The 25,878-nt window shown below is 46.0% G+C and overlaps 1 protein-coding gene across 1 annotated transcript; it reads right to left on the reverse strand.

Moving 5' to 3' along the window:
* Positions 1 to 903: 903 nt before the first annotated feature.
* Positions 904 to 23,637, reverse strand: prr36a (proline rich 36a). The gene is made up of 7 exons (XM_070553631.1): positions 23,525 to 23,637; positions 23,374 to 23,453; positions 11,630 to 12,263; positions 11,457 to 11,541; positions 6,930 to 7,102; positions 4,300 to 6,813; positions 904 to 2,063 (listed from the first exon to the last, which is right to left on the reverse strand). The coding sequence occupies exons 3-7, from the start codon at positions 12,174 to 12,176 to the stop codon at positions 1,045 to 1,047; spliced, it is 4,338 nt and encodes a 1,445-aa protein (XP_070409732.1). The 5' UTR covers positions 12,177 to 12,263; positions 23,374 to 23,453; positions 23,525 to 23,637; the 3' UTR covers positions 904 to 1,044.
* Positions 23,638 to 25,878: the final 2,241 nt, after the last annotated feature.

Consider the following 25,878-nt stretch of genomic DNA (forward strand, 5'->3'; position numbering starts at 1 on the left):
GAATAAATCAGTAGTAGCAAGAGCGGGCGAAGTCACTCCTAAAGCAGACACGTCTGAAGAGACTGGTCAAGTGCAACCTCTACAGTAAAGAGTGAGACGTGAGCGTTAGGGCAGTGAAACTAAACACGCAGAAACAACCAGCTCAGTGATTCAGCTCCTCAGAATAAAGTTTCCAGTTCCACGTGTGACAGTGATGCATCGTGGGACTGTGGCGGGGTGATCTGATGATGAGCATCAGGTGTGAGGTGGTGTCATGTCTCCGCCGGACAGACGAGACCCGGGATCTTCACCAACACCTTCCTGGAGCTGAGCAGACCCGACTCGGGGGGAGGAAAGTGCAGCTGTGACGTTTTTAATTCCAACCCTCCGTTTTCTTCACAGTAGCTTTAGGAAATGCACATTTAAATCACCTCATTTCATTTTAAATAAAAACTCATGGATTTTAAACTTTAAACAGAGTGACCGCTCAAAGCTGATTTAGTTTTAGAGAGAGAGAAACTATTTAAAACCACAAGTTCTTAATTTGCCATTTTTAAAACTCATTTTCTAGCTCACAGAGCCTGGATCCAGGGCAGCAGCGTCGCGTCATTTAGCACCAAAAACTAGACGTGAAACATTCAGTTCATCTGAAGTCACCAGGCATCAGTTTTTGTGCTCGTTTTCACCGTGGAGAGAAATCCTAGCACCTCACGCACTATTCAGGCCAGTGACATCACCAGGCTGTCACTAATCGTGAACACTTCCATCTAGTGGGAAGTTTAAAGTCCCTTTTCTCTCCCAACACTTCATCACAACGTTTAGACGTTTACCTGCTCAGATAAGTGGAAAACTTTCTTAAATGTTAAAACGGATAAAAATCCTTTCACTTGACATTCTGAATGCTAAATGCTCTTTAAATATTCTAAGATGGGGCTAATTTTATGCTCCATCGTCACGCCGCTGCAGAGCAGGTGGACGTTAGCTCCTCCTGTCCTGAAGCTCCATGTCAGCGTTACCCACCTGCAGACGGTTCAGAGTGCGAGTCAAACACACGAGTGAGGCTCCTCAGTGATGCGTCTCCAGCTCCACCACAGTCCACTCCCCCTGCGAGGAGCTGCCAGTGGGCTCTGGGGAGAAGCTGCTGACAGAGGTGACCGTTGCAGAGGGAGGGGTGAGTGGAGGCAGCAGGCTGGGCCACAGGCTGCTCTCCAGGGGGCTCAGCGTTCCTCCGGCACCTCCTGGCACCAGCAGCAGGGAGGAGCAGTCGTCTCCGTTCAGCAACAGCGTCTGGTTGATCAGCTGCTGGATTATGTCCACTTTCTTCCCCCAGTCCAAGTCCAGGGGTGGAGGTCGCTCTGGAGACTTGGGAGGGAGGGCAGACTTGTCTTCATCCTGTGGGCTGTTGTTGGTTGAGTGGGCGGAGTCTCTGTGTTCATGTGGTTTCGCCCGTTCACCGCTGCCACTCATCCGGTGAGAAGAATCATTCATTATGGTTTGGTCCTGTGCAGCTGGCAGATCTTCAGCCTCCTCATCACCGTTCTCCAGGGCTTCGTAGATGGTGCAGAGACCTAATGATGATGATGATGGAGACAACGAAGCAGTCTGACCTTTGTCAGGCTGCTGCAGCTCCTGCTGCCACTGCATGATCTGCTGTCTTTGCTTCAGCTCCAGCTGTTGCTGCAGCAGCTGGAGTTCCAGATCTCTTCTCTGCTTCCTCTCCTCACATTTCCTTTTTTCTTCCGCCTCCTTCTCCTTCTGCTCGTTTCTTTTTATTTCTTCTTCTGCCTCCTCCTTCCTCCTCCGCTCCTCCCGCTCAGCCCTGCTCTTCCTCTCCTGCTCAGCCTCTTCGAGCGGTCGGCTCTGTTGCTCCCGTCGCTGCTGCAGCTCCAGCAGCTGCCTCTGATGTTGCTCCAGCCTGCGGAGCTGAGGGCTGCGGGCCTGCTGTCCAGGGCTCCTGGGCGGGAGGTCGGCGCAGCTCAGCTTGTGCACGGCGGCAGCAGGGCTGTGAGGTTTGACTACGTCACAGTAGATCCTGGGGTACGCCGAGTGGTCGCACCGGTGAGGGTGCGGTAGCGCGGTGAAGCCTGTGTGCAAGAGGAAAGGTGAAGCAAGATTACAGTAGTGATGTCATAGAGGTCACACAGAGGTCACAGGCAGCAGAGCAGTCTTGAGTAATGGCAGAGGGGTGAAAAGGAAAAGGGGAGCCAGTTTCATACTCAAGAACAGAGAAAGCATGGTGGAGCCAAGCCCGGGTCGGCTAACGTGACCTGCAGGCCTTTCAGGTTTTGCACTGATGACGGATGTTTGCAGTCAGAGCAGCGGACTCAAAACCAGCCTGTTATTCAGACTTGGAGCCACGATATGCAAGAAGTGAAGACAGCAGGAAACAAGTGACCCAAAGAAAAGTGACTGGGGAGATTTGTGCAGAGAGCAAAAGTGCAACCCTGTTATGATTTAATTTCACCTTAAAGGCGACACCCAGGAAAAAAACAAAACAAAAAGGGTTTTATGTGCAAAATAAAGAAATAAATAAAGCGGCCAAACTTCCTGTATATGCAATCAGCTACGGTGAGACACGAGCAACCACAGAGGCGCCGCAGCAAGCTCTGAACAGTTAGCACCGGTAAACCGAGTCCCGTTAGTCAACAGTGATGCATGCGAAAGGTCCCATGCGTGCACACACACACACACACACACACACACACACACACACACACACACACACACACACACACACACACACACACACACACACACACACACACACACACACACACACACACACACACACACACACACACACACACACACACACACACACACACACACACACACACACACACACACACACACACACACACACACACACACACACACACACACACACACACACACACACACACACACACACACACACACACACACACACACACACACACACACACACACACACACACACACACACACACACACACACACACACACACACACACACACACACACACACACACACACACACACACACACACACACACACACACACACACACACACACACACACACACACACACACACACACACACACACACACACACACACACCAGAATGACCCGTAACCACCAGATGCAACCGACTCCTTGTGCAGCAGAGACATGCATAAGCTCCACGGTGCTGGAACAAAGGGAAGCACAGATGAAATAAATAAAACCAACACACCCGCAGTCCTCCGGAGGAACACTACAGCATCAGAGGAACGAGCAGAGCGGGCTCCTTCTGTAGATGGTAAACGTCTCCAGCCGCTTGACGCGTTTGATCCTCCGATGGCAGACGTGCTTTAGATGAGACTTTTACTGTAGCCCTGTCATTCTCCAACGTGGTCACGAGTATTGTTAAGAAATCTCAGGTTTAGAATCCAAAAGGTCTCCAAATGTCGGTTAACCTGAATATCCGCAGATGGATTACAAGCTCAGGGGAAATAAGGATACTATTACTCTGAGGACGTTTAATTTAGAAAGAAAAAGGGCATCTAACGATGAGAGGACTTTTACTGCTTACATTAGTGGATGGCTTGTGAGTAGTCACATTCAGGTGCTGGTGCTGTTAGAATCAACTTTGGGAGAAATCAACTCAACTAAACAAATCATTTGGATATTCAACCAGAGTAGATTAGATTTTAAAATAGATAAAAACAACCCATGTACCAAGTGGCACAGCACTAAATGTTAATGTCATGGTTCCGGTTTTCTACAGGTGTCCAGGGTGGGAAGAGGTCCCAACATTAGGAGTATGTTGATCATGCCTTGTACATAAATGCACACATTTCCCCCATTTAAATAACAGTACAGTAAGAATGCATCATGGTAAAAAAATCTAATCTTTATTTAAAGTTTTCAATCCTCATTAAAGGTCACAGAATGGAAAAACAAGTTTTGGTACAATTTAATGTGCAAAAAGACGGGAATAAAGATCATCCGTGTTTGGTGAGAGAGCAGATTCAAACAGGAACAATAAAGTTGTGTTCAAAAAGGAACATGACAGATACCCCCCATCCCTTCCCAGTCTCTGATGATTTCCCTGTGGGGGTTGTAAACGGACACGTCACATCCATGCCACTGCAGGGACGCCATTTTTTTCTGCATCAACTAAAACCAGACCCAGGAGCCAGGCACGCGAACACATTTAAAAAAGGAGACTGACCAAGCTATTGCACATACAGGAGTTGAAGCCTTCTGCCAATCCAGAACATTTTGCTGCACCGGATCAAATGTGAGTTATGGGTGATGACTTGGAGAGTCGGGGAGATTAACAACTATACATTACCTGCAGAAGACTCCTCTGCCTTTTCACAGACAGCAGAATAATACGGGGGCTGAATATCGTCTGGGATCTCCTCTGGCGGCTGCACGCTGCTCACAGCTGATGAGGGACCAAAGACTTCTTCAGACGTGGACACTTTCTGCTCAGCGTCCACCTTTTCCTGCTTCTCGCACTCAATATACAGCTGCCCCGTGTCACACTGCTGGGCGAAGCCCGGCTCCTTGGCCTCCTGAGAGAGCTCCTCCAGCGAGAAAACACCAGGGCTTTTGATGCAGCTCTCCCCTGTGGACTGGGCGTTTGAGCTGGAAGCTGTGGTGATGCTGTCCAAGCCGTAGGATGCTAATGAGGTGGCAGAGGGGGGAGTGGCTTCGTCACCAGCCCCACCCTCTACCTCCTCCATCTCAGCTTCCTCCCTTTCCTCCACAGTGGACAGACTGCGCTGGGGTGGAAGCAAGCCGTCAAACGTCTGGCTTAGGATTATCGGATCCTCTGAGGGATCTAGCTGAGCTTCGCCCTCCATGTCACTGGCCTCATCTTCTGTTACTGACGACGAAGTAGGGTTGGAAGTGGGCACTGTTGCAGGGCCCTCGAGCACTTCATCAGCTGGAAGGGTTTCTGGATCAGCCTCCTCCTCGTCGTCGTCGTCTGCTCTCTCCAAGTGCAGGTCCAGACCCTGGTAGTCTGGGGAATGCATCAGGGCTTGTGCAGCAGGAGACTGGTGCTTCTCACCCTGGTCTTCAGGTGTGCTCGTCTCACTGCTCAGGGTGTTGGACAGAGATGTTCTTGGGGCCGAGGGCACAGCAGAGGACTCCACTGGTGCTTGATGAGACGGATCCATACTTAGCTGGACCTCTATATTTTGTGGCTCACTGGTGACCGGTGAATGATGGGGGGTGTCCCGTTTCTCTGCTGATCCATGTTCGTATCGGACCTGGGCTGGGCTCTCAGGATCTGCTTGCAAACGTTCCGGAGCTGCTCCCGCTACCTGTGGAGCCTCAAGAACCTGCTGGGGCTGAGGAGGTTCTGCCCATGGATCAACAAATGGGTTGGGCTGGTCCCACTGAGCCGCAGGGGCAGAGGGCAACAGAGGTGGAGGAGGGGGTGGCTGGTCCACTCTGTTCAAATTGTCCAGCCGCTCATCCTCTGCAAAGTCATCCTCATCTGCATTTCCGTAGCTTTCCAGCCCACTCTCCGTCACGCCTTCACTAGCCATCTCGACATCATCATCGTCCTCCTCTTCTTCGTCAACATCATTGTCATGTCTGGGTCTGTGAGGCTCGTCGGTACGCTCAGAACCCACATCCATGTCACACACCCTGTCACTATCATCCTCATCTTCATCATCATCAAAATCATTAGCAGGTATGTCAGGAACCTTCTCAAAGTCAGGCGACCCTGCGGAGGCTCCTTCCATGTCGATGGCTCCTTTCAGGCTGCCATCTCCCAGATCGTCGGTGCTCTCCGTGCCCTCCAGGACACCAGGAGCACTTAGCTCAGAGGCACCCTGCTGGCTCACCTCCTCAGAGTCCAGCTCAGAGAGCAAGGCACCACCTGCCCTCCAGGCAGACCCGCCCAATGGTCCACCAGAGCCCGGACGAGACTCTTCTGTGGGCTGGGTGGTTCCACTCATTTCAGATACGGAAACCAGCTGGCTTCCTTCCCTTTCTTCTTCCTCTTCCTCTTCATTTAGATTGACAGGCTGAGGGATTGCACTAGCGGCTGCTGGGAGGGCTGCAGCTTTGGAAGGCGTTCTCTCCGTTAACAAGTAGCCATTGTCCTCGGGCACCTGAGGAGGAGGAGGAGGAGGAGGAAGGGGAGCCACAGGAGGGGATAAAGGGGAGGCTGGAGAAGAGACCTGCTCTTTAGTGGTGGAGGGAGCACCACCGTCTGACGGTTCTGTGCCAGGGGATGTTTGTGGTACCGGTGCTGTTGCAGTGCTTTGGTATGGAGAAGGAGCATCTTCACTGCTATGAGGGACCGCTTGTGGGTCCTCCTCTGTTGAGTGTTGGGTCGAGGGGTGAGAGGGGACGTCCTCCACTGCAGATGCAGGAAGGGATGGTTCTTCCTCCAAGGCCACAGTAACCTCTGCAGCAGCAGCAGCTGTTACAGGACTGGGTGCATCTTGTGCTTGGACAGCACTTAAGGGAACGTTTGTAGATCCTGTTTTCTTTGAGGCACTGAAAGGTTGGACCGTCTGAGTGGGTTTGGTGTGACGTTTTGTGATCGGGGAGCTACCGACTAAAGGCTTGCCGGCTGGAGAGGCAGGTGGTGTTTTGCCCTGCGCAGCTCTGTTAGTTGGGAGTCGCACACCAACCACAGGTTTCTTTGCAGGTTGCACAGGTTTGGACTGAGTGGCTTTAGCATCTACAGGCTTTATCTTTGATCCTTTGGGAACAGAGTTGAGTTTCGTGGCAGTTGCGGGTTTAGAGGGTTCAAGTGTTTTAGTAGCAAGTGAAGCTGAAGCAGCCGAGGGCTTCTTAGCTGCAGCAGCAGCAGCAGAGGGTGGTCGACCAACATCTGGTACAAAAAATAAAATAAAAAAAACATTGAAAAGCCAATTGAACAAGAGAAAAGGACGTGAGATACATCAACAGATTTAATCCATGTATTTAAGACGGGGCCATGTTACTTACCTTTCTTAGAAGCAGCAGTCTTAGGAAGCTGCGCTGCTGGGTTCCTACCAGTAGGTGGTGCTCTGGCAGCTGTAGAAGCAGCAGGCTTTGCTGTAGTGGAAGACTTAGCAGTAGCTGCAGTGGTCTTGGATGTGGTGGCTGCCATTCGAGAAGCAGGAGGACCTGCAGCTGACCTGGAGGAAACCAAACATGAGTTCAGGTAGCTCAGACAAAGAGGATCATAAAGAAGAAAGCAGCTGCACTGATGCAACAGCCTTTGGTGGGTGGTACTGGAGTTTGTGGGCAATGGCCCAAACAACTGGAACCAACACTGAATGGATGGGTAAGGTAATAAGTATATAAAGAAGAAACAAGATGAGTAGTGGGAATGGATGGAGCAAAACCAACCCAGGCCAGGTGAAATGAAGAATTAACAGAATACTGTGCTAATAGCTGTGACTAATGCAATCAATGAGCCCCTCTTCCGCTGCTTCAGTAAGCCTTTCACTCCCCGGCTCTCTTTAGGCTATAAGTCCATGAGCTGGAGAGCCACTCGCATCATCTGGCCTAGATGTATCGCATAGTGAAAAGTCATGTGTGCAAGATGACTTCATGGATCTACGTTTGCTTTATTCACCGATTTCCGTCAGTCTGCCGAAACACATTTGGGCTGCCCTTTTAACGCCTGAACCACAAAAAGTTTTGTGTCAACACAAAGCAACTTCTTTCAGAAACAAAGTCTTCGAAATCGTTCCCAGACCGCCCAAATCATTAAGGGCAGACGACGCAAACCCTCTTTGTTGCACGTAGAATGAAACATGAACCGACTTGCCTACAGACGGTTTAAGCTCTGTTTACCAATCACAATAATCTGTGTTATGCTTGAACTAAGCTGATGCGATGGATGAAGCAGGCATGAACGAGCGACATCAAGTGACTTTGATGGCTTTCAGTGGGTCAGCGTGCCTGCACACAGATGCCACTCCCACATTACAACAGCCATTACAGTGACTGTTTGTCCAAAATCAGACAACCACTGCACAGACGTGAGGTCAGTGCTGCAGCCTTCTGTAATAGGCAACCATTAGACTGGAGATCTGGGATGTAGTCTAATGTGCCGCCCAAATTCTGGACAGCGTGTCAGACCAACCATAGCTAATGATAAAATGGTATGGCAGGAAAACAAACAGCATCAAAACACCGTTTTCATAAGATTAATAATACAGAGTTGGGAAGTTTCTTTGCATTTCAGTAAAAAAAAAAACTGATCAAATAGAATAAAGACAGACAAAACTGAACTAATGATAAAAACATCATGAATAAAGAGGATGGAGCGTTCAGGGACAACACTGATCATCTTGCCGTTTTATGATGAGTCATGATTCTTGACTGGAGCAACGAGAGGAAAGACTAAATGTCTGCAATCTACACACGGGCCGTGGCTGCTGGTTCTGTTCGCTCATTAGGATGGATTACACTTCCTGTCAACAAAGTCCAAATCAATACAAACCTCAGCTAAAAGGAAGATGAGGCAATATACAGACATCATGTAATTTTGATGATCACACATCAAGTCTCCAAGGACCTTCACAGTATACACCCCCCCCCCCCCCCCCCACACACACACACACACGAACTAGAAGGAAGGAAACAGTCAATGAATTTAAAACCATGTAAACTTTAAATATATCTAGAAAAGTCTCCTCATTACTCCAACATGCCCCTATGGGACATCCAATGGGCCATTCCCATCTGTACCGGGTCGGCCCGGGCCGGGTAGCCCCAGTCGGCCCCAGCCTGGCCCGGTTGATTCCACACAATCTTGTCTTAAGCCCATGTGGGCTGATTCTACCCACCAATCAGAGGCTTGCTCTAATGGAAGGTGTGAAGTTGCTGTCAGCAGTGGGTGTGTTGGCCCTGGTCGGCCTGAAGCAGACCCCCTCGAGAAGAGGCCTGAGAATGAGCCTTGGTTGGCCTGGAAAAATACCAGGCCACCCAGATATGTAAACAACCTACGCTACCCGGCCCGGGCCGACCCGGTACAGATGGGAATGGCCCACAAGTGTATTAGGGCTCCTTTTCAGCTTGTAACCCGTCCAAAACCAACTGACTGGTCTAAGGGCCCACATTCCTGACGCTAGTGTGGGTCGTCACTCATCTCCGTAACAAAGCCTGAATCAGCTCAGCGGAGAGTTCAGAGGAAGCACAGCAGCCTAGCAGCAGCCAGGACACGGAGCTGGCTCCAACAACCAGAGCGTAGAGACCTCTGGTGCCCCGAGTTTGAGCAGTTCCCTCACGAAGACGGCCGGAGAACGTTTCTCTCATCAGAATTGGGAAAACGAAATGACAGAGATAACCAAATCACATGGACATAAACAGAAAGGGTGCACAGCAAATTCATTCCAATCCAGCTAGAGTAGAAGCTCTGGTGGGTGAAACGTTGGACCAGCACCAGGGGTGGCGAACAACTGCTCACTAGTGTCACCGTTTAAAACCGTTATCACCACTGTTAGGACTGATGCCCAGTTTGGAGACTGGTGCAGTATTTTGAGTTGGACCAAATGACCAGACTGGTATTTGTCATGTATTAGCTTAATGCTAAATGGCCTGTATTTGTATAGCACTCTCTTAGGTATAGAGAACCCCCCAAGGCCCTTCACAACACGGCCATTCACACATTCATAAACTGGTAGGGATAAGCTACGCTGTAGCTACAGCTGCCCTGGAGCACACTGACAGAGGTGAGGCGCCGCCGGTACCTCCGACCACCACCAGCAGGCAAGGTGGGTTAAATGTCTTGCCCAAGGACACAACAGCAGCATTCTCTGGTTGGAACCAGGATCAAACCTGCAACCTTCTGATTACTGGACAACCTGCTTCACCTCCTGAGCTACCGCTGTCCCTAGATCAGTAAACAGAAGGATAACAGGAGAAAGATGTTTCCAAAAAGAGCTGAGATGTATCCTGTAAGCCCCTGCCTCATCTCAGCCCATCCATCAGTCACAATCACGATGAGCAGGTCGGTCTCACCCCCCAGTGAGACATCCTCTCCGTCCTTCCATTCGACCGGATCAATCTTCTAGCTGCTTACGGTCGTTTAACTGCACAAGTCAGCTGTTCATTATAATATATATAATTTAAGATAAAATCTTACAAGGTCCCAGCAGAGTAACGGATATCTTCACACAGATCAAACAACTGCTGCTTAAAATCACTTCCTGTTCTAATCGGGCCTCCAAATTCAACTGAAAACAACATAACCGTATATATTTCACAGACTTTTCCTTCTAGAAAGACTAAAAATTATTTCTGAAAAGCCAAGACATTCTCTCCTACTGGTCAAAGGTCATGTGTGCTACTGCCTCAACAGGTTTTCCTGAAAAAGAACACAGGTGATGCAGGCTCCTGTGCAGCAGCTTGGACGACAGTGACAACTGTTGTCACAACAAGGTGAGATTTACAGCGAAGAGGAAGGTCAGATAGAGGGCTGTAACCCAATCCGAAGCTCCATGACTCCATTACTCCAACTTTGACAAATCATTAAAATTTACAGAAATCCACGTTCTCTTAGAAGTTTAACAACTTATTACTTGGATCTATAAAGACAAATAGAAAAAATAAAACTTTTGGGTGACTCAAAATGCAAATGACTGTCCAAGAATGATGACATCGTTTCTGAGGAACATTTAAATTATGATGGCCAAACACCTTAGCTAGACATTTAAAAAATCACCTGTTCACAAAGAGCTATTTAACTTTCTGCACTTCAATTAACTACTTTACAAAGTTAAGTGATGAAAAAACTGGTGTTAAGGCACAAAGACGGGTTTATAACAGTGAAATAAGAATGAAAAGATCCCGTACTGTGGTGGAAAACGATGTTGGAGCTAGAATAGCTTTTCTTTTCTAATTCGATAAGCAAGCCTGAGAGGAGAGGCAAGTGGGAGCAGAATCTAATAAAGCCTCTTAGTGCAGAACATTAGATTCTGGGGAAAGGTCCTAGATTTGTATTTGGAATACTTTTTCTTTAACCCTGAAAAATAAATTTGTGCACAAAAGAAGGACTTCCTGTTAATCTGGTAAAATATGTCAACAATGTAAAAAAAAGCTCTACCATTTAGAAACCGCTTTGACCAACGACAGGCTAAAGGAGCAGAGCTTTGGACAAGTTTAATTAAACTGGAGCAGCCCGTCCTAAACATTGGCCCATTATACAAAACAGGACGATCCAAGGCAACAGCCATCTGCCCTGGGGGGGTAGGTCTGGTTTCTGCCAGGGGGCCTTTTCTGAACAAAGACCCAGTTCTTCAGTGTCACTAGCTCTCTGCATCGGGTCATTTGTAAAAACATGACTCAGATCTGGCTCGTTGATCTAAAGAATAGAAGGAATGTTCATCTCCGCTCTTCTAAAGGCAGGATCTAGATTGAAATCTGAACATAGATGCAAAGAAATGCGAGACTGAAAGAAAGCCGTGGTCAGTGAAACATCGTAGTGAAGGGAGCAACGGCAGATTGCCATTAGACCGTAGGTGCAGTAAGCATTCATACCTGGTGGTTTTGGTAGAGGCAGTGCCAGGCTTTGTTGCTGTTGTTGAACTCTGTTTTGGTGCTGTAGAAGTCACTGTTCTGTTAGCTGTAGAGACACACACACACACACACGTAACCCAAAATGTTCGGACTGAGGAGGCGTTCAAAATGAATTCCATTCCCGTTGGACTCACCGGTGGTTTTGGGTCGGGCTCCATTACCAGCCTCAGGTCTCTTAGAAGAGCCATCCATCGTTTTTAACCTGGTACTATTTGAGACCGTGGCACTGGGAACAGAGGTAGTCCTGGCAGGTCCAGCAGGCCTCTTATCCAGCACTTTAGTTTGGGTTTTAGCTGTGACCAAAGCTGCTGCGCCACCTACTGGTCTTTTAGGTACAGCTCCAGCTGCTGATGCTTTGAGTGTAGTTGCCGTCTTTTTGCCTCCAGGTGCAGCAGCAGAGGATTTGACATCATTCCCTGTGCGGTGAGAAGTTCCCGGCCGTGAGGTGGCTCCAGAAGCCCCAGCAGAAGCGGTTGACTGTGTCTTACCACCTCCTGTTTTTGGTTTGACTTTGGGTTCTGCTGCCAGAGGCTTGACAGTGGCCACTGGAGCAGCTTCTGTTGCTACATCAGGCTGGGACGGAACTTCCCTCGTTACGTTTTCCTGCAATGAGGAGGGCTCTGCTAATGCAGCAGCTTCATTAGGCTCTGCGGTCTCCATGGTAACCCCATCCGGCTTCATCCCCCCCTAAGCTGTGGGTGTCAACCTTGCTGCTGATGGGAATGGTGGGTCACGCCGGACTCTGGTGGCCAAATTCACTTCCACTTCCTGTGAAAGAACAGGGAAATAATTCAAGTTCAGTCTTAGTCTTAAAACTTAAATAAAATGTTTATTTGAACCCAATGTTGGTGAAAAAAGCAATACCTATAACTAGATAGATAAAGATGAGTCAGGAATTCAATGAGTGTGTGTGTGTGAAGAGAGAAGAGGCAGAGAGCTGAGACTGGAGGAGTGTGTTACGGTGAAGCGCTGGAACTGCAAGGAAATATGTTGACCTGAACACGGAGAGGAAGTAAGCTAGTGAAAGCCCAGCAGCAGGAGAGAGAAGCGAGTTTATTAAAGACTCTGTAGCTGGATGGGGAGCATGAGTACTAAAAGGAGGGGTATGTGTTTTGATAACGTGGTAAAGCTGCAGCTAAACGCTTTAATGCAGGACCTCTGGTGGGAAAATGTTGCAAACAAAACAAGTTCAGCATCTGAACAATCAACAAATCCCCTTTGCAAAGAGGATCCACCCTCACTCCCCAATAACATCCACAAAATTAATCTGCTAATGGATTATGTAACCATTACAGGGACTCAACATTCAAATTATTAAAAACAAAAATTACAGTTTTATACAAACAAAGCGGCTCTTCCACCAACACATATCTGATCATTGCCCCCGAAAGCTCGGTTCCCCTGATTAGTCAAAAACTTCTCTGCCGTCAAGACAAACTTGAGGAATTTGGGTGTCGTTTTTCACCAATCAACGTCTCTTGAAGGCCACTCAATCATTGGTCCAAAACTGTTTTCATCACTTAAGAAATATCTCCAAACTGCGAAGGTTGGTGTCAAAACATGAACTAGAAATGGTTCTCCATGCCTTCATCTCCTCCCGTCTAGATTACTGTAACACACTCCACATGTTTTAACAAAAAAGCCCTTGACCGCCTTCAGTTGGTCCAGAACTCTGCAGCGAGGCTCCTAACTGGAGCAAACAGAAGAGCACACATCACTCCTATTCTGTTGTCTCTGCACTGGTTACCCGTTAACTCTAGAGTTCATTTTAGAGTCCTGACTAGAACTTTCAGGGCTCTACACGGTCGAGCTCCTCCCTACATTACTGAACTGTTAAAGCCTTATGCTCCGACCCGAGCCCTCAGGTCCACACACCAGAACCTTCTAGAAGTTCCAGAGACCAGATATAAAAGTCAAGGTGATCGATCCTTCCAGACCGTTGCACCCCGACTCTGGAATGATCTTCCTTTATCCTTACGCAGCGTTGACAGTCTGGACACTTTTAAAAAACAGCTAAAGACCCTTAAACCTTTTATTTCCTTATTTTTGACTCAAATTTGTAATTTGTCATGCGTTTATGAAATTTTATGATTTTATGACTTATTTTTATCAATGTGAAGCACTTTGTGATTCTATGTCTGTGATAAGTGCTATATAAATAAAAGTTATTTACTTACTACACATGTTATTTAATCTTACTTTTAATTCTATTTTGTTAAGAATGTACCATCTGAAAAGGTTATGCTTCAGGTGTTTTATTTAATGACAGTTAAGTTAATAAAACACCCGAATAGAACAGGGTAGTTTTAAGGAGACCTGAGCGAAGAACTCCAATCAAGAACACAACATGTTTTAATGTTTTCCGAGTATGTTTCAGGCAATGGATCCTCATGTTTTACCCCAATGAGCAACAGAGAGCATATTTTTTGCTTCGTAAAGCCACGGGCCTCTCATTCATTTGTAGCTCTACCTGATCGAGTTTGTTAAAAGTAAAGAAATGTTGCCTCATCGTGTTGTGGTGAGATTCTCTGAGACATTTAGATCTTGTTTGGTCTAGAAGCAGACTCATCAACTAAAGCCACACTTAAAGACAGCACTGACAGATCTGCCTTTAAGGCCATGAATACAAACTCTTGTGGAAAATGTTGAATGCATTTTAAATAATAGTTTGAAACTGCATGATCCCCCCCCTCAGTTAAATGCTATTCCTGTCTCTTTTACAACCAGAGTCTCCTACTTGTCCTTGTGTAAACAGATTTAAGCAACATTCAGCAGAAAGACTTGTTTGAAATCACTTTGGCCAATCATTTTAAGTGTTGCTCTGCCCTGGACCAATCAGTGGCTGGAACAGAGCCACACGGCAGCCAGACAGACACGCTGCTAAAGGCTATTCATGAATATTTCCATTCTTGTGTTGCTCCCTTGTAATCCTGGTTTAAAAGAAACCTTTTGTCCAAAAACAGTTATAATGTTGACGTTTTCAGCTTGTGAAAATAAACAAATAACCTGATACCTTAAAATCTCACTTAAAAGTATCAAGCAACATAAATGATAAGACAATAAGTGATGTTTTAAAATATTGTGACAGAAAATATTGCGATATAATTTTTTTCCATATTGCCCAGCCCTACTATATAATGAAAACCCAATACTTTCTACACTGTTTACAAATTAAAAGTCTTTAAAACTTGCGAACCATCATTGGTACCGATGCTGAAGGCAAACCCGTAGTCGTCTTCACCACCACCTTCAGACACCCTGTTGAATTTCTCGTTTCGCCAGTGGACATACCAATTCCAGGGAGCCTCATGTGACGTCCCCCTTCCAGGCAACTAAAAGAAACATTTGACCAGCTGACTTTGGGTGAAGCAACAGAGGAAATAAACAGATCATAACAATCCCTTCCACCCAAGAAACATACAAACCAGTAAAGTTTGACCTGATGGAGACTGTCCAGCACACAAGTCAGTCCATGGAGTTACATGGGCCTCCAAGTTGGGCTACGGCAATAATCAGGCCAATACCTTAACCAGAGTGGGAGCCTTTAACTCAGTTTACATGTCTGTTAGAAAACTAAATTACTGAATGAAGCGCTGTAAACCTCACTAAAGTAGTTGGCAACATGCATCCTTTCACGTCTGCATTTTTCCGGTCAGCCTATCCACTTTAGTCCTAGCCCCCCCAAGAGCTTTGTGTGAAATACGTGATCTACTGCTGGTCCAGCTTTTGTTTGCATCATCTCTCTCCATTTGCCATGTAATCAGTTCATTATAAAGTTGGTCTGGTTTTGTTGAGAGGTGGGGCACCCTCACCCTCTGCTACCCCATAGGAGAGCCCCTGTGCTGACACGTAATGGCGTTGCATGTCTGTACCCATACAAATGGAAAAGTATAAATTAGGTTTTAGCTTCACATTGTCGCACAACTACATTTCAGGGAAAATCATTCTTAAAAACCTCTTAAAATGTTCAAATAAACTGCTACGAGAAACAAAACCTCACCATGCAAACCAATAGCCATGCGCTACTTCTGGTATCTCACCAAGTGTTACCCGCATCATCGTTTCCACGCAAGCTGGCCAATGAGGTGGATACAAAAAGCAAAAAAAAAAAAAAAAGGGGTGGTGGGAGTGAAGGAGACTGAGAAAAAACAGGACATGCACAACGACCAAGGAAATGGACAACAACGCTGCAGCATACCAAAGTTTGATGGTGTTACACATCAGATTCTTGCAGCATCTTTTGATGACATCAGAACACAGCTTCCTTAGTCTGAGCAGTTCCTGAAGGGGGCGTGTCCAGGCTGAAGTGGCTTGGCTGAGCTGGCACGTCGTTTACATGTGATGGTTTAAATGACTGTGTTGGGAGTTTTCCAACAAGTCCCATTTATTTATCATCACACTAGTGAAATTAATCTCTGCATTTGACCCATTCCCATGGGGAGCAGTGAGCTGCAGCACTGGCTGCACTCGGGAACTATCTGGTGATTTAACCCCCGAATCCAACCCCTTAAAGCTGAGTATCAAGCAGTGAAGCATTGGGTCCCATTTTTTAAGTCTTTGGTATGACCCGACCGGGATTAACCCCGAACCCTCTAGGTCACTGAGAAGGTGTAAGAACGTGTAAATGAGAGTTCTAATAAATAAATAAAATAAATAAAATTAATTAAAAAAGCATACCTTACATGAGAATCATTGAGCTACTTTTATAAGATTTAAAAATTAACTTGAAATGCATCCCTGAATTGGACTTGTACCGTCTGAACACAACAGGAACTCTTTGGTATCATGATTCTTCATGACTAACGCAATAATCTGGACCGCAGCAGGTTCAGTAGTTTGAGTTTAGAATCCATCTAGACTGAAAAAAGCTCCTTCTGGACTTTGTGTTCCTCCTCTGACAGATTTATTGCACTCAAAAGTCTCAAGACCTCTCTCTGCAGTTTAACATCCGCCAGTCTCACCCACTAAATGTCAAGGTACTGGAAATGCCGTCTGACGAAATGGGTCACATCTAATACTCTGTTTGATACAAGCAGAGAAGGATTTAGCTGTGCTGGGAGCACAGCAGGGGGTCTGGAACGCACTGCAGACGGGTGGAGGAGGAGATCGATGTTTCACCAATGCTAATGTTCAAAAAGGTAAAATCGACAGGTCTAGAGTCAGTCATTCAAAGTAATTGGATTTAGGTGCATCAAACCAGAGCAGAAAATATTAGCCATTGTGTTGATCTTTTTTATTCTGGATGGGGTCAATTAGAAAATGTAGTTCAGACATATTGATAACTAGAAAAATGTCAACCATGCAATCCAAAATATCATCCAGAGGAATCATGTGACATTACAAGGGTTAGCGTTAAAATCTGACCCGCCCATCTACTTCTGGACCACGGGACCCCGAAAGAATGAATACAAGTCAACGGGGCTAAAAACGCCATTTTGATAATCCAGCTTGTTATGTTCCATGGATTTCACATAAGATGTCCCTGAGTTTTAAAGAAGCTTTTTGATACCAAGAACACGCTTTATTTCGAACGGGGGAAAACGCTATTTTAGGTTTTGAGTGAAAATAAGTCCAGGAGTACAAATGCGCTTCACGAAAGTGACGTCATCGAACCAGACTTGGAGAAAATGGAGGAAAAGTGGCTGTAAGAGCAGCAAACTTCAAATCCTTTCCACAGGAGGAAAGAGCCGATTTCTAGTTTGTAGTCATGCTGATTACGAACTTTTCCAAGCTGATAAATCTCAAAATACGTGACTAGTGTGGTCGAAACACCCATCATTAGTTTTCATGTAAATTGCAGTACAACATGTGTGTGATCCAGGGTCTAAGGCAAAGCGGATTAGAAAATAGCTTTTAGCACCGTTGACTTGCATTAATTTATTTCTCCGACACGTAGACAACGGGGCTGCCATCTTGGAATATGTGAGTGGTGAACGTGCTTTGATTGGCCACTAGAATATGTCAGCTCAGCCAGCAGCTCACGTAGTGCACACACACAATGAGCGAGGGGCAGAAAATATCAAACCAGTCAGATATTCACCTCGGCGTCTCATGAGGCAAAAAACTCAAGTGAAAATCTGGTGCAAACAGCAAGGTATCTGCTGAGCAAACGGTCAATCGAGGCCATTTGCTCAGCAGTCTGCTCGTGTGCGGCAGGCTTAGGCTCCCCATCTCAAGAGACCCCCCACACCTGCACAATGACATGTCTCCAGCATTGGTGCAACTGAATAAATCAGAGAGAGAGAGAGAGAGGTGTGGTTGAGCAAACACATGAAAGGAAATCATTTACACATAAAATAAAACTAAAATGCAAAGGCCTCCCACTTCCTGCAGTCTTTTAATTCCAGAGAAACTTTACGACTTCTTCTCGGGTGTCTAAAGGTGCGGTTCAAGCAGGAATGTAAAGATGACCTGGTTTACAGACAGAACGAGGAAGTTTTTTCAGGTCTAGCCACTTGTTGTGAACCCAGGTGAATGTGTGGACACGAATGTGACAAATGAAGAAAAAGAGTAACAGGAAGAAGATGGTCCATTCATGCACCAGACAGAAGAATTCTAGTGTTGAATAAAGAAAGGAGTTTCTGGAGCCCTGAGTTCACCCTGAGACAGGATGCATAAATCTGCTCTTAATCCAATCTGTAGCATCACCGCCAGCTTTCAGTGACTCCTCGCAAACGCACTCCTAGAAATGAGAAGCTCTAACGTTCTGCTCCTCCGTGTTGCCATACAAGGCAGTGGTGCCGTTTCTGCTGCATCAGTGTTTAGTTCACACACCGAGTGAGCGGAGGAGGTGGAGAAGAAACGCGATCTGCTGCGGGAATAAACAAGTCAACACATACATCTGAGAAGAAAAGCAACACAAGAGGCAGACAACACCTGAGCTCTAGACTTAAAGATATTTATTCCTACAAAATATTATATCTGAAGGTACTTTGGGACCATCTCATCACCCCAAAAACAATGAAAACCCAGGCATAGTGCCCAAATAATGACAGACATGCTACTTTAATGTTTGTAGTCAACATTTTTGGGCTGAAAAGTCCCCCCAAGGAAAAGAAAGAACGTTAGCCCCTTTTCAAGACACACCATGCCAGCAAATCAGCGTAATATTACAGCAGCGTCTTATAAACGCTCCATGCCGGCATGGCAATAGTTCTGCCTGGTTTGGTAGTCATATTGCCCTAATTGCCTTTCATATAAATGGCGATTACACCTTGGTGCAACAGGGGGAGGTGTCATGATCACGCGGAGGAGTTATTGCCAAGCTCCGGCCGGCAACTTTTTTTCAAAATGAAAAGTAAAAACGGCCCAGAAGTCTCACTTTTGTACACAGAATCAGCCGAGATGACAATCTGGAGTAATGAAGCTCCTGAAGCTTCTCACAGTCACCAGGTTGCACGGGGGCTGTGAGGGACAGACACCTTTAAAGGGGCATTATGGAAGTGTGACAGCCAAAACATGTATAGAAATAATAAATGTCTTCTTCATACATTCTCCTGCAATGCCCTGGTCCTGTAGAATGAGCCCTGGCATTTTTACTGTGATTGCCTGTTTTTCTGTAAAATCACAGAAAAAGAGAGATGCTCGGGTCGAACAGGCTGCTTCATGCGCGTTCACGCTCAGGCATCGCCCGTAGCATTTGCTATCCGTAGCTTTAGCAGCAGAGAGAGAGGCAGTGCCACTTTGTCGCTGTTCCTAACGCCTAGTGACAAAGCTAGCTACATTTCTGAGGACCCTTAGCTACTTTCTGTAGAACTTTCTTCTAGATATTTCCTGCTAATTAGCAACAAAATAGCCGTTTTCACTCTGAACCGTTCTTTGAACGTTGTTTCAGGTGTCATCAAGGATATAAATGTTACAGATACATTCAATGCCACTGGCGCTTTAGCTCACCTAGTAAGACGTCTGCAGTGTTTTCCCTAGGACTTTATCCAGCTGTGGTGGGTGGGGGGGGGGGTGAAAATATATGACATGTCTCACCTTTATGTTAATACTGTTTTATTTGATGCACTCCACTCTGAACATTATTATTTGGAAAAGAGTGGGCGTGGTTTACATCAATACATTATTTTAAATCTGAAATTAATATGGGTTGATCAGAAGTTGATATGGGTGTTTATTAGAAAACTATTTACAGAGCAGCCTCAGAATTGAGATTCAATAGTTTGTCACAATAGTAAAGAAACTATTACAGAACAAGTTTTTCAGTAAAATCAGAATATTAATATTTAAGTGCAAAAATTAATGCATCTGAACTCATGCAGTAGGAACTAGGAAATATGAAATACTAGAACCATTTTATTTTAATTTGACTAAACTGATTTTTTCCTAACATTGTCGGCATTTTTCCCCACACACAGTTAAACAAAACAATGTTGATTAAGGTGTGTGTGTGAGAGAGAGAGAGAGCGAGAGTTGAAAATTTTAAAACCCGACTGGAGCGGAGGCAGTGACCGACACATGCACGAGCCGTTTTCAGCTCCGTCTTGTCAAATGCACCACGTACGTTACGAAAAAAGTAACTTTATATATTCAACCGAAAAAGAGGCGAGCTGAAGAAAACGCAAAAATTTTTTTTTTAACAAAATCAATCAAAACTTGGGATCTTGTAGGCGTGGCGCTGGGATTTCAGCCGTGGCGGCCCACCTATGTAAGGGAAACACTAGTCTGACTTTCATGCAGAAGACCTGGCCATTATTAGGAGTTTCCTTTTTACATTAATGGTATATTTTTTACAGTGAGACGCCCAAATTTTTATTTGAGACTCGCCGAACGGCATTGAATTCACAGATAAAAAAAAAAGATGTGGGTTCCACTTTGGAACAATTTTTCAAGCAGGGGAAGGGAATGATCTGAGCATGCAGGAGGACTGACCCATCATAAACCTTTGTCGGCTGTGCTGAAGAGAAAGGTACTGAACCAAATTATTTAATTAATTAGCTGTGCGTTCTCCTGTCCTCTGTCCCCCAGCCTCTGCATTATTTATGGGCCCTTCCCATCTGTACCGGGTCGGCCCGGGCCGGATAGCCCCAGTCGGCCCCAGCCTGGCCCGGTTGATTCCACACATCCTTGCCTTAAGCCCATGTGGGCTGATTCTACCCACCAATCAGAGGCTTGCTCTAATGGAAGGTGTGAATTTGCTGTCAGCAGTGGGTGTGTTGGCCCTGGTCGGCCTGAAGCAGACCCCCTCCAGAAGAGGGCTGAGAATGAGCCTTGGTTGGCCCGGAAAAATACCAGGCCACCCAGATATGTAAACAACCTACGCTACCCGGCCCGACCCGGTACAGATGGGAATGGCCCATCTGATGCAGTCATACCAAAAGCCCTAGTTTTTAAGAACAAGTGAGTTTCAAATAAGTATTATAAGAAAAGTGAATAGTCCGCCCCGCCTTACTGTCTGCACTTTGCATGGTTGGTGGAGAGGGTGGGCGAGGAGTAGATTAACGGGCACAGAAGGAGCAGCTGCAGGAGTAATTTCACAAAAAAGACTTCTGGGATACCAAACAGGTCAAGCTGTGGCAGTGGAGGATGAGGAGAGGCCAGGTGGGCACCGATTCTAAACCTGGACACCTCACAGTCAGCCTCTCCCCACAAGAGAGCGAAAAATCATCAACACAAACCAATCACTGTGTAAAGATGGCATTTCGATACCATCAACTCCCCACGGTCGCTTTGATCCACTTCACTTCTGTCACTGATCACACCCTGTGGTGACACAAATGGAAAATGAAACCTAAAAGATGCTTGTGGTCATCCAGCATCACCCTCCCTTTACAAGCTGCTGTTTTACCCCCAAACAAAAGAGGTTCTCGCCATATTTACAAATATCAAGTTCCAGCTCCACCCTCTCATGCAGACAGACGTTCAAACTGAAACAAAGCAGGATTCAGCCAAATCTGACCAAGATTTCATTCTAGGCAACTAAATAAAATCAGCATACAGGATTTCACTTTGTTCAATTCTTCTCAGAAGCTACAGAGCACTGAGCCCGACTTCAGTCACAGGCAGACCAGGTGCCTGAAGATGCAGTGCCAGCAAGCACTACTTTACCCTAATGGCCAGCTTCTAAACCACACTGTCACAGAATCACACCAACCCTCAATTCCACAGCAGAAAACATGTTAAATACTTTAACCCTGACTGTGTTGCTTCATTGATGACAGAAAAGGAGGAACTGGTTTTTGGATTACACAGGTGTGGGACTGAAACGGTCACCCACGGAAGGCCAGAAACCTTCCATAGATGCAAATTCCTTCGGACATGCAGGAGATGGTGCTCTCCATTCAGTCGACCTGACTCTTTACACAGCAGGTGTGACAACAATGTTGGTTTTCCTTTGGTTCCAAGCGTTTGTAAACAAAAACACTAAACGATCACAGCTTTGATCGTGTCTGACCAAAGATATTCCAGTTGACTGGTTTTTGTAAAACAGAGAGTGATGTCTAATCACAGCTAGTGCACCAACGCAAGTGACTTCATCCGGCTCCTTGTGCACATGCAGATGGATTAGCAAACATCAAGATATTTTAATCTAATTATAGAACGTAAAAAAACTCTAGCTTTTCAGTTTTCTTTTACAAAAGCGCATTTTACTCAGTTCCTTGAGCGTCCCAAAAGTTGAGGATGCACCGGCATGACAGACCTATTTATTTTGAGCTCTTCTGCTTTGTTGTGACCTTAGGAAGAGGAAAGGAAAAAGGAGGCATGGAGAGGGAAAGTTACTGCAGTAGCTGTATCCTGGTCGATGGCCAACCGTGAATATCTCCAACATAACCTAAGGAACTGACACAACCCATTTCTGTTTAGGTAAAAACTACCACTTCTGATGCTCTGCGAAGGGTTTTTACTACACGGCCATAGTGTTTTTAGGAATTGGGTGTGCGCTAGAGTATTTCAGGTTTCCCATTGGCTATAAACATACCAGTGACAACTTCAGATTCAAGAATAAAAAATGACTTTGCCTGTCTGTGTTCAAGTAGGACGTCTGATCTAGTTGTGGCAATCTGGATTTTTAATTGTTGTTTTGATGAGATTGCCTAGAAAACACAGCAGAACCTGCAGGAGCCCTCTGAGCTTGTCCAAGTGGAGGACCCAGGGATGAGAAACACACCCTGCAGATGGTCTTTATGTCTCTGAAACCAGGGAGAGTTGCTGCTTCTAAATCTAAACCCAGCAAACCACACCCAGCCAAGTCCAGTCCAAAAGAAAGCAGAGGGATTATGTAATGATGACCCTGAGCCAAAACTAGGAGGGAAAACAGCATCTCTCCACTCCATCACTGAGATCTGCGCTGGTGGCTCAGGACAGTCACTGGGATAACTCGATGTCCTGGGATGCGAATCTGGAAACAGATGTAATCTCTGCGAGAACCTGGTGAACACCACGCACAGCTGGAAAACCACCACAGCTTGTCAAGGGACGAGAAGGTACTTTGGGCCGTCTGACCTAGTGAGGTTTCCTGGAGCCCACTTTAACAGGAAACACTTGGATATTTTCTTCCATTCAGACCTAAGTGGAGCTTTAACGACACCATTTGCCTGTGGGAACTCTGAGCACCCCCCACCCAGTCCTCCACCCGCCGGTCGGTTAGCAAAGGCCCGGTTCAGCCTCACGGAACAATAGAGATGAACGCCGGGGGGAGCGGTCCGGCTACAGCTCACGAATCCGTCAATAAATTATATCTGATCCAGCCCACGGCAGCGGGAGCAGGCTCAGACAAACCGATGCCTTTCTGGGAGTCAGACACGCTGAAACCACCGCCCAGCCGGTCGCCACAAACAGGACGTCTGCCTTTGAACCAACGCGATTTAACCCCGAAACAAAACAGCGCCGTGGTGAACTGAATTTAACGTTTCGGAGAAGATAAACTCTCAGTTACCTTCAAGACCGTCGACTCTGCTCCTCGGGACCCCTGAAGATGAAACGGCTCCTCCCGGTAACGACTGCTCAAAGCTGAATCTGTCGACAAAAGTCGTTAATTTCACCAAACTAACAATGGAGGCGGCGCGCGCGCACAGATACGAACGTACCTCCGCGTGTCCTTCCCTCCACGTTTGAACAACGGCGACAGGCTGCTCTCCCTCTTGAAGGATCAACCAACCCGAGCGGGGAGGAGAGAGGGGAGGAGGAGGAGGAGGAGGAGGAGGAAGCCAGCTGTCGAGAGCGGAGAAAATGAGGAGGAAAAAAAGCGTCACGAGCCACCCAATCAGCGCACGAGACTGGTGTTTATGCAAAGCAGGAGTGACGTAGCCACTAACTCCAGCTCGATAAGGTCATTAAAACGGATGAAATTGTAATAATGTCCGATTTTAGAGAACAATGTCACCAAGAAGAATGTAAATAAAGGAATTTAAAATGACTCCAGTAGATGTTACCCAGCACCAATCACTGTGGTGTTGAGACACCAGCTGCTTTGCAGAAATCTGCTGGATTGGAAATTTACTCAAAGAAAACCAAATTTCCTTCCTTCAAACAGCAGATGTGGCTATTGTAACATGCCTGCATAAGGCGAGTCACCTAACTCTGGGGCTATGGCCGGTTGAAAAGTTGGGTTTTGATGTCAGTTTGTTGCTAAACGTAAAATTTCTTACTCAAATTGTTTCCACACTGCAGCTAAATCAGACCTTATTTTATGTTGGACATTTATAAGCACGTTGCCTCATTTCTCTAAAGTCTGGTTTCAGACAGCAGCATGAATCTTTGGGATGCCTTTTTCTTAATCGGAGAAAAAAATTGCAGAATTGCTGTTTATTGCAGATGCATTGCTATGTAAACTACCTACATTTCAAATTGCATCATTTTCACATTCTGGTACCACATACGCATCCAGAATTAGGTAAAACTGCAATTATTTAGCTACAAGGAAAAATCAGTCTATTTAATTAAGAAGATATATTTTTTCGGGGGGGGGGGGGGGGGGGGACCCTTGCAAACTATTGCTGAACATTAATTTCAATCATTTTTTCGCCTTGTGTCCAGAATGGAGCATTAGGATTGGTACCTTCACTAGAAAGTGCATATCCTTTCACGTGTCTACTGCCCCCTGGTGGAGGATCTGCGGGTGGAAACCATCGGCGGAAACGGACACATTTATTTTTAATCTTTATTGTTTCAAACAAATCAAATCTATTATTGCTACTTTTATCATTTTTACTATGAACTAGATTATTATTTGTTCATATTTCAACTTTAATGCATTAAACCACTCTCAGAATCCTTTGATGCAAATGAATCCAGTCAGCTTTAATTCTTTAGTAGTGAGGATTACAACAAACACATTTAATAACACGTACCACAAAATACTTCTAAATGAAGCTTTTGTTAATGTTGCCCATACCTTAGACGCTAAAGAAAGGTTTTGCATGCTTAATTGTTAAACGTTCGTGTGTCTTATATTACATAATCAAAAGTAATTAATAAAATGATTATATTCCATAAAATCAGTGAAAAGGAGCTCAAGCTGTGGAAGCGGTTGCAGTGTTGTCCCCTGAAAACGTTCCACTGAAGGACATGGACGTAATTTTCACTTTAGAAGGGGGGGGGGGGGGGTATCTTTACAGTACGTTCTAATGGGAAACAGGCTTCAACACAAACGGTTGTTTTCTGCTTGGTCCTAGAGCTCAACCAGTGTCAATTTAATATAGCGTAATATTGTTTTTGGATGGTAAAACGTGCAGGGGTCAAAACTTGACTTTGGCAAAAGTGGGGGGGACATGTCCCCCCTGTCCCCCCCCCAAAATTACGTCCATGCTGAAGGACAATTTCCAGGTGATTTGTGTCATCAAACATCAATCTTTCACACATCTGATTTTTGTGGACCAGAGATTATTCTTTAAGAAAATCCGAGACACCAAAGGGCAGGAGCTGCACACACAGAGGAGGATCTGTTCTCTCATTAAACGGCTGAAAGTGGACACTGAGAAGGCTCATGTACGGTTTAGACAGCTATTTTCCTGTAGCCTCATTCCCATGCTCCTTCTCCGATGGTACAAACCCACAGTGGACGCGGGATGTTTTTGTTGGAGCGCTGTTTATTAAGAGATGCAGCTGCGGGCTTCATGGCAGAAAACAAAGACAGAAACAAAGCAATATTGTGTTTGAGTGAATGGTTGAAGGCATCAGCTGTTTTCTCAAATAAAACCCAGAAACAAAATTAACACAGAAGGAACGAGGAATCGGAGTGAAGGTTTCCGTTCCATCAGCACATGCATGCAGGACTCAGCTGCCTGTCAGCTTTTCCAGTCCACAAGGAGCCGAAAGAAGTTGCATCCACTCCTCTTTAGTTACAACACAACTTCTGCCGGAAATCTGAAATATTGAAGGATAGAGGATGAGCTGACTCTAGAAGCTGTGTCAAACCATATTTGGCTTCTTCTGTTCTTAA

Source organism: Nothobranchius furzeri, chromosome 7 (genome assembly GCF_043380555.1).
Source record: "Nothobranchius furzeri strain GRZ-AD chromosome 7, NfurGRZ-RIMD1, whole genome shotgun sequence".
In the NCBI taxonomy this organism is placed as follows: domain Eukaryota; kingdom Metazoa; phylum Chordata; class Actinopteri; order Cyprinodontiformes; family Nothobranchiidae; genus Nothobranchius; species Nothobranchius furzeri.

Bases quoted from the DNA above. Each gene is read 5' to 3' on its own strand.
- prr36a (XM_070553631.1), bottom strand. From the start codon at position 12,176: ATGAAGCCGGATGGGGTTACCATGGAGACCGCAGAGCCTAATGAAGCT. The intron at 6,814-6,929 runs GTAAGTAACATG...TTTTTGTACCAG, and splicing joins GACTGCTGCTTCTAAGAAAG to ATGTTGGTCGACCACCCTCT. The intron at 2,064-4,299 runs GTAATGTATAGT...TCTTGCACACAG, and splicing joins GGCAGAGGAGTCTTCTGCAG to GCTTCACCGCGCTACCGCAC.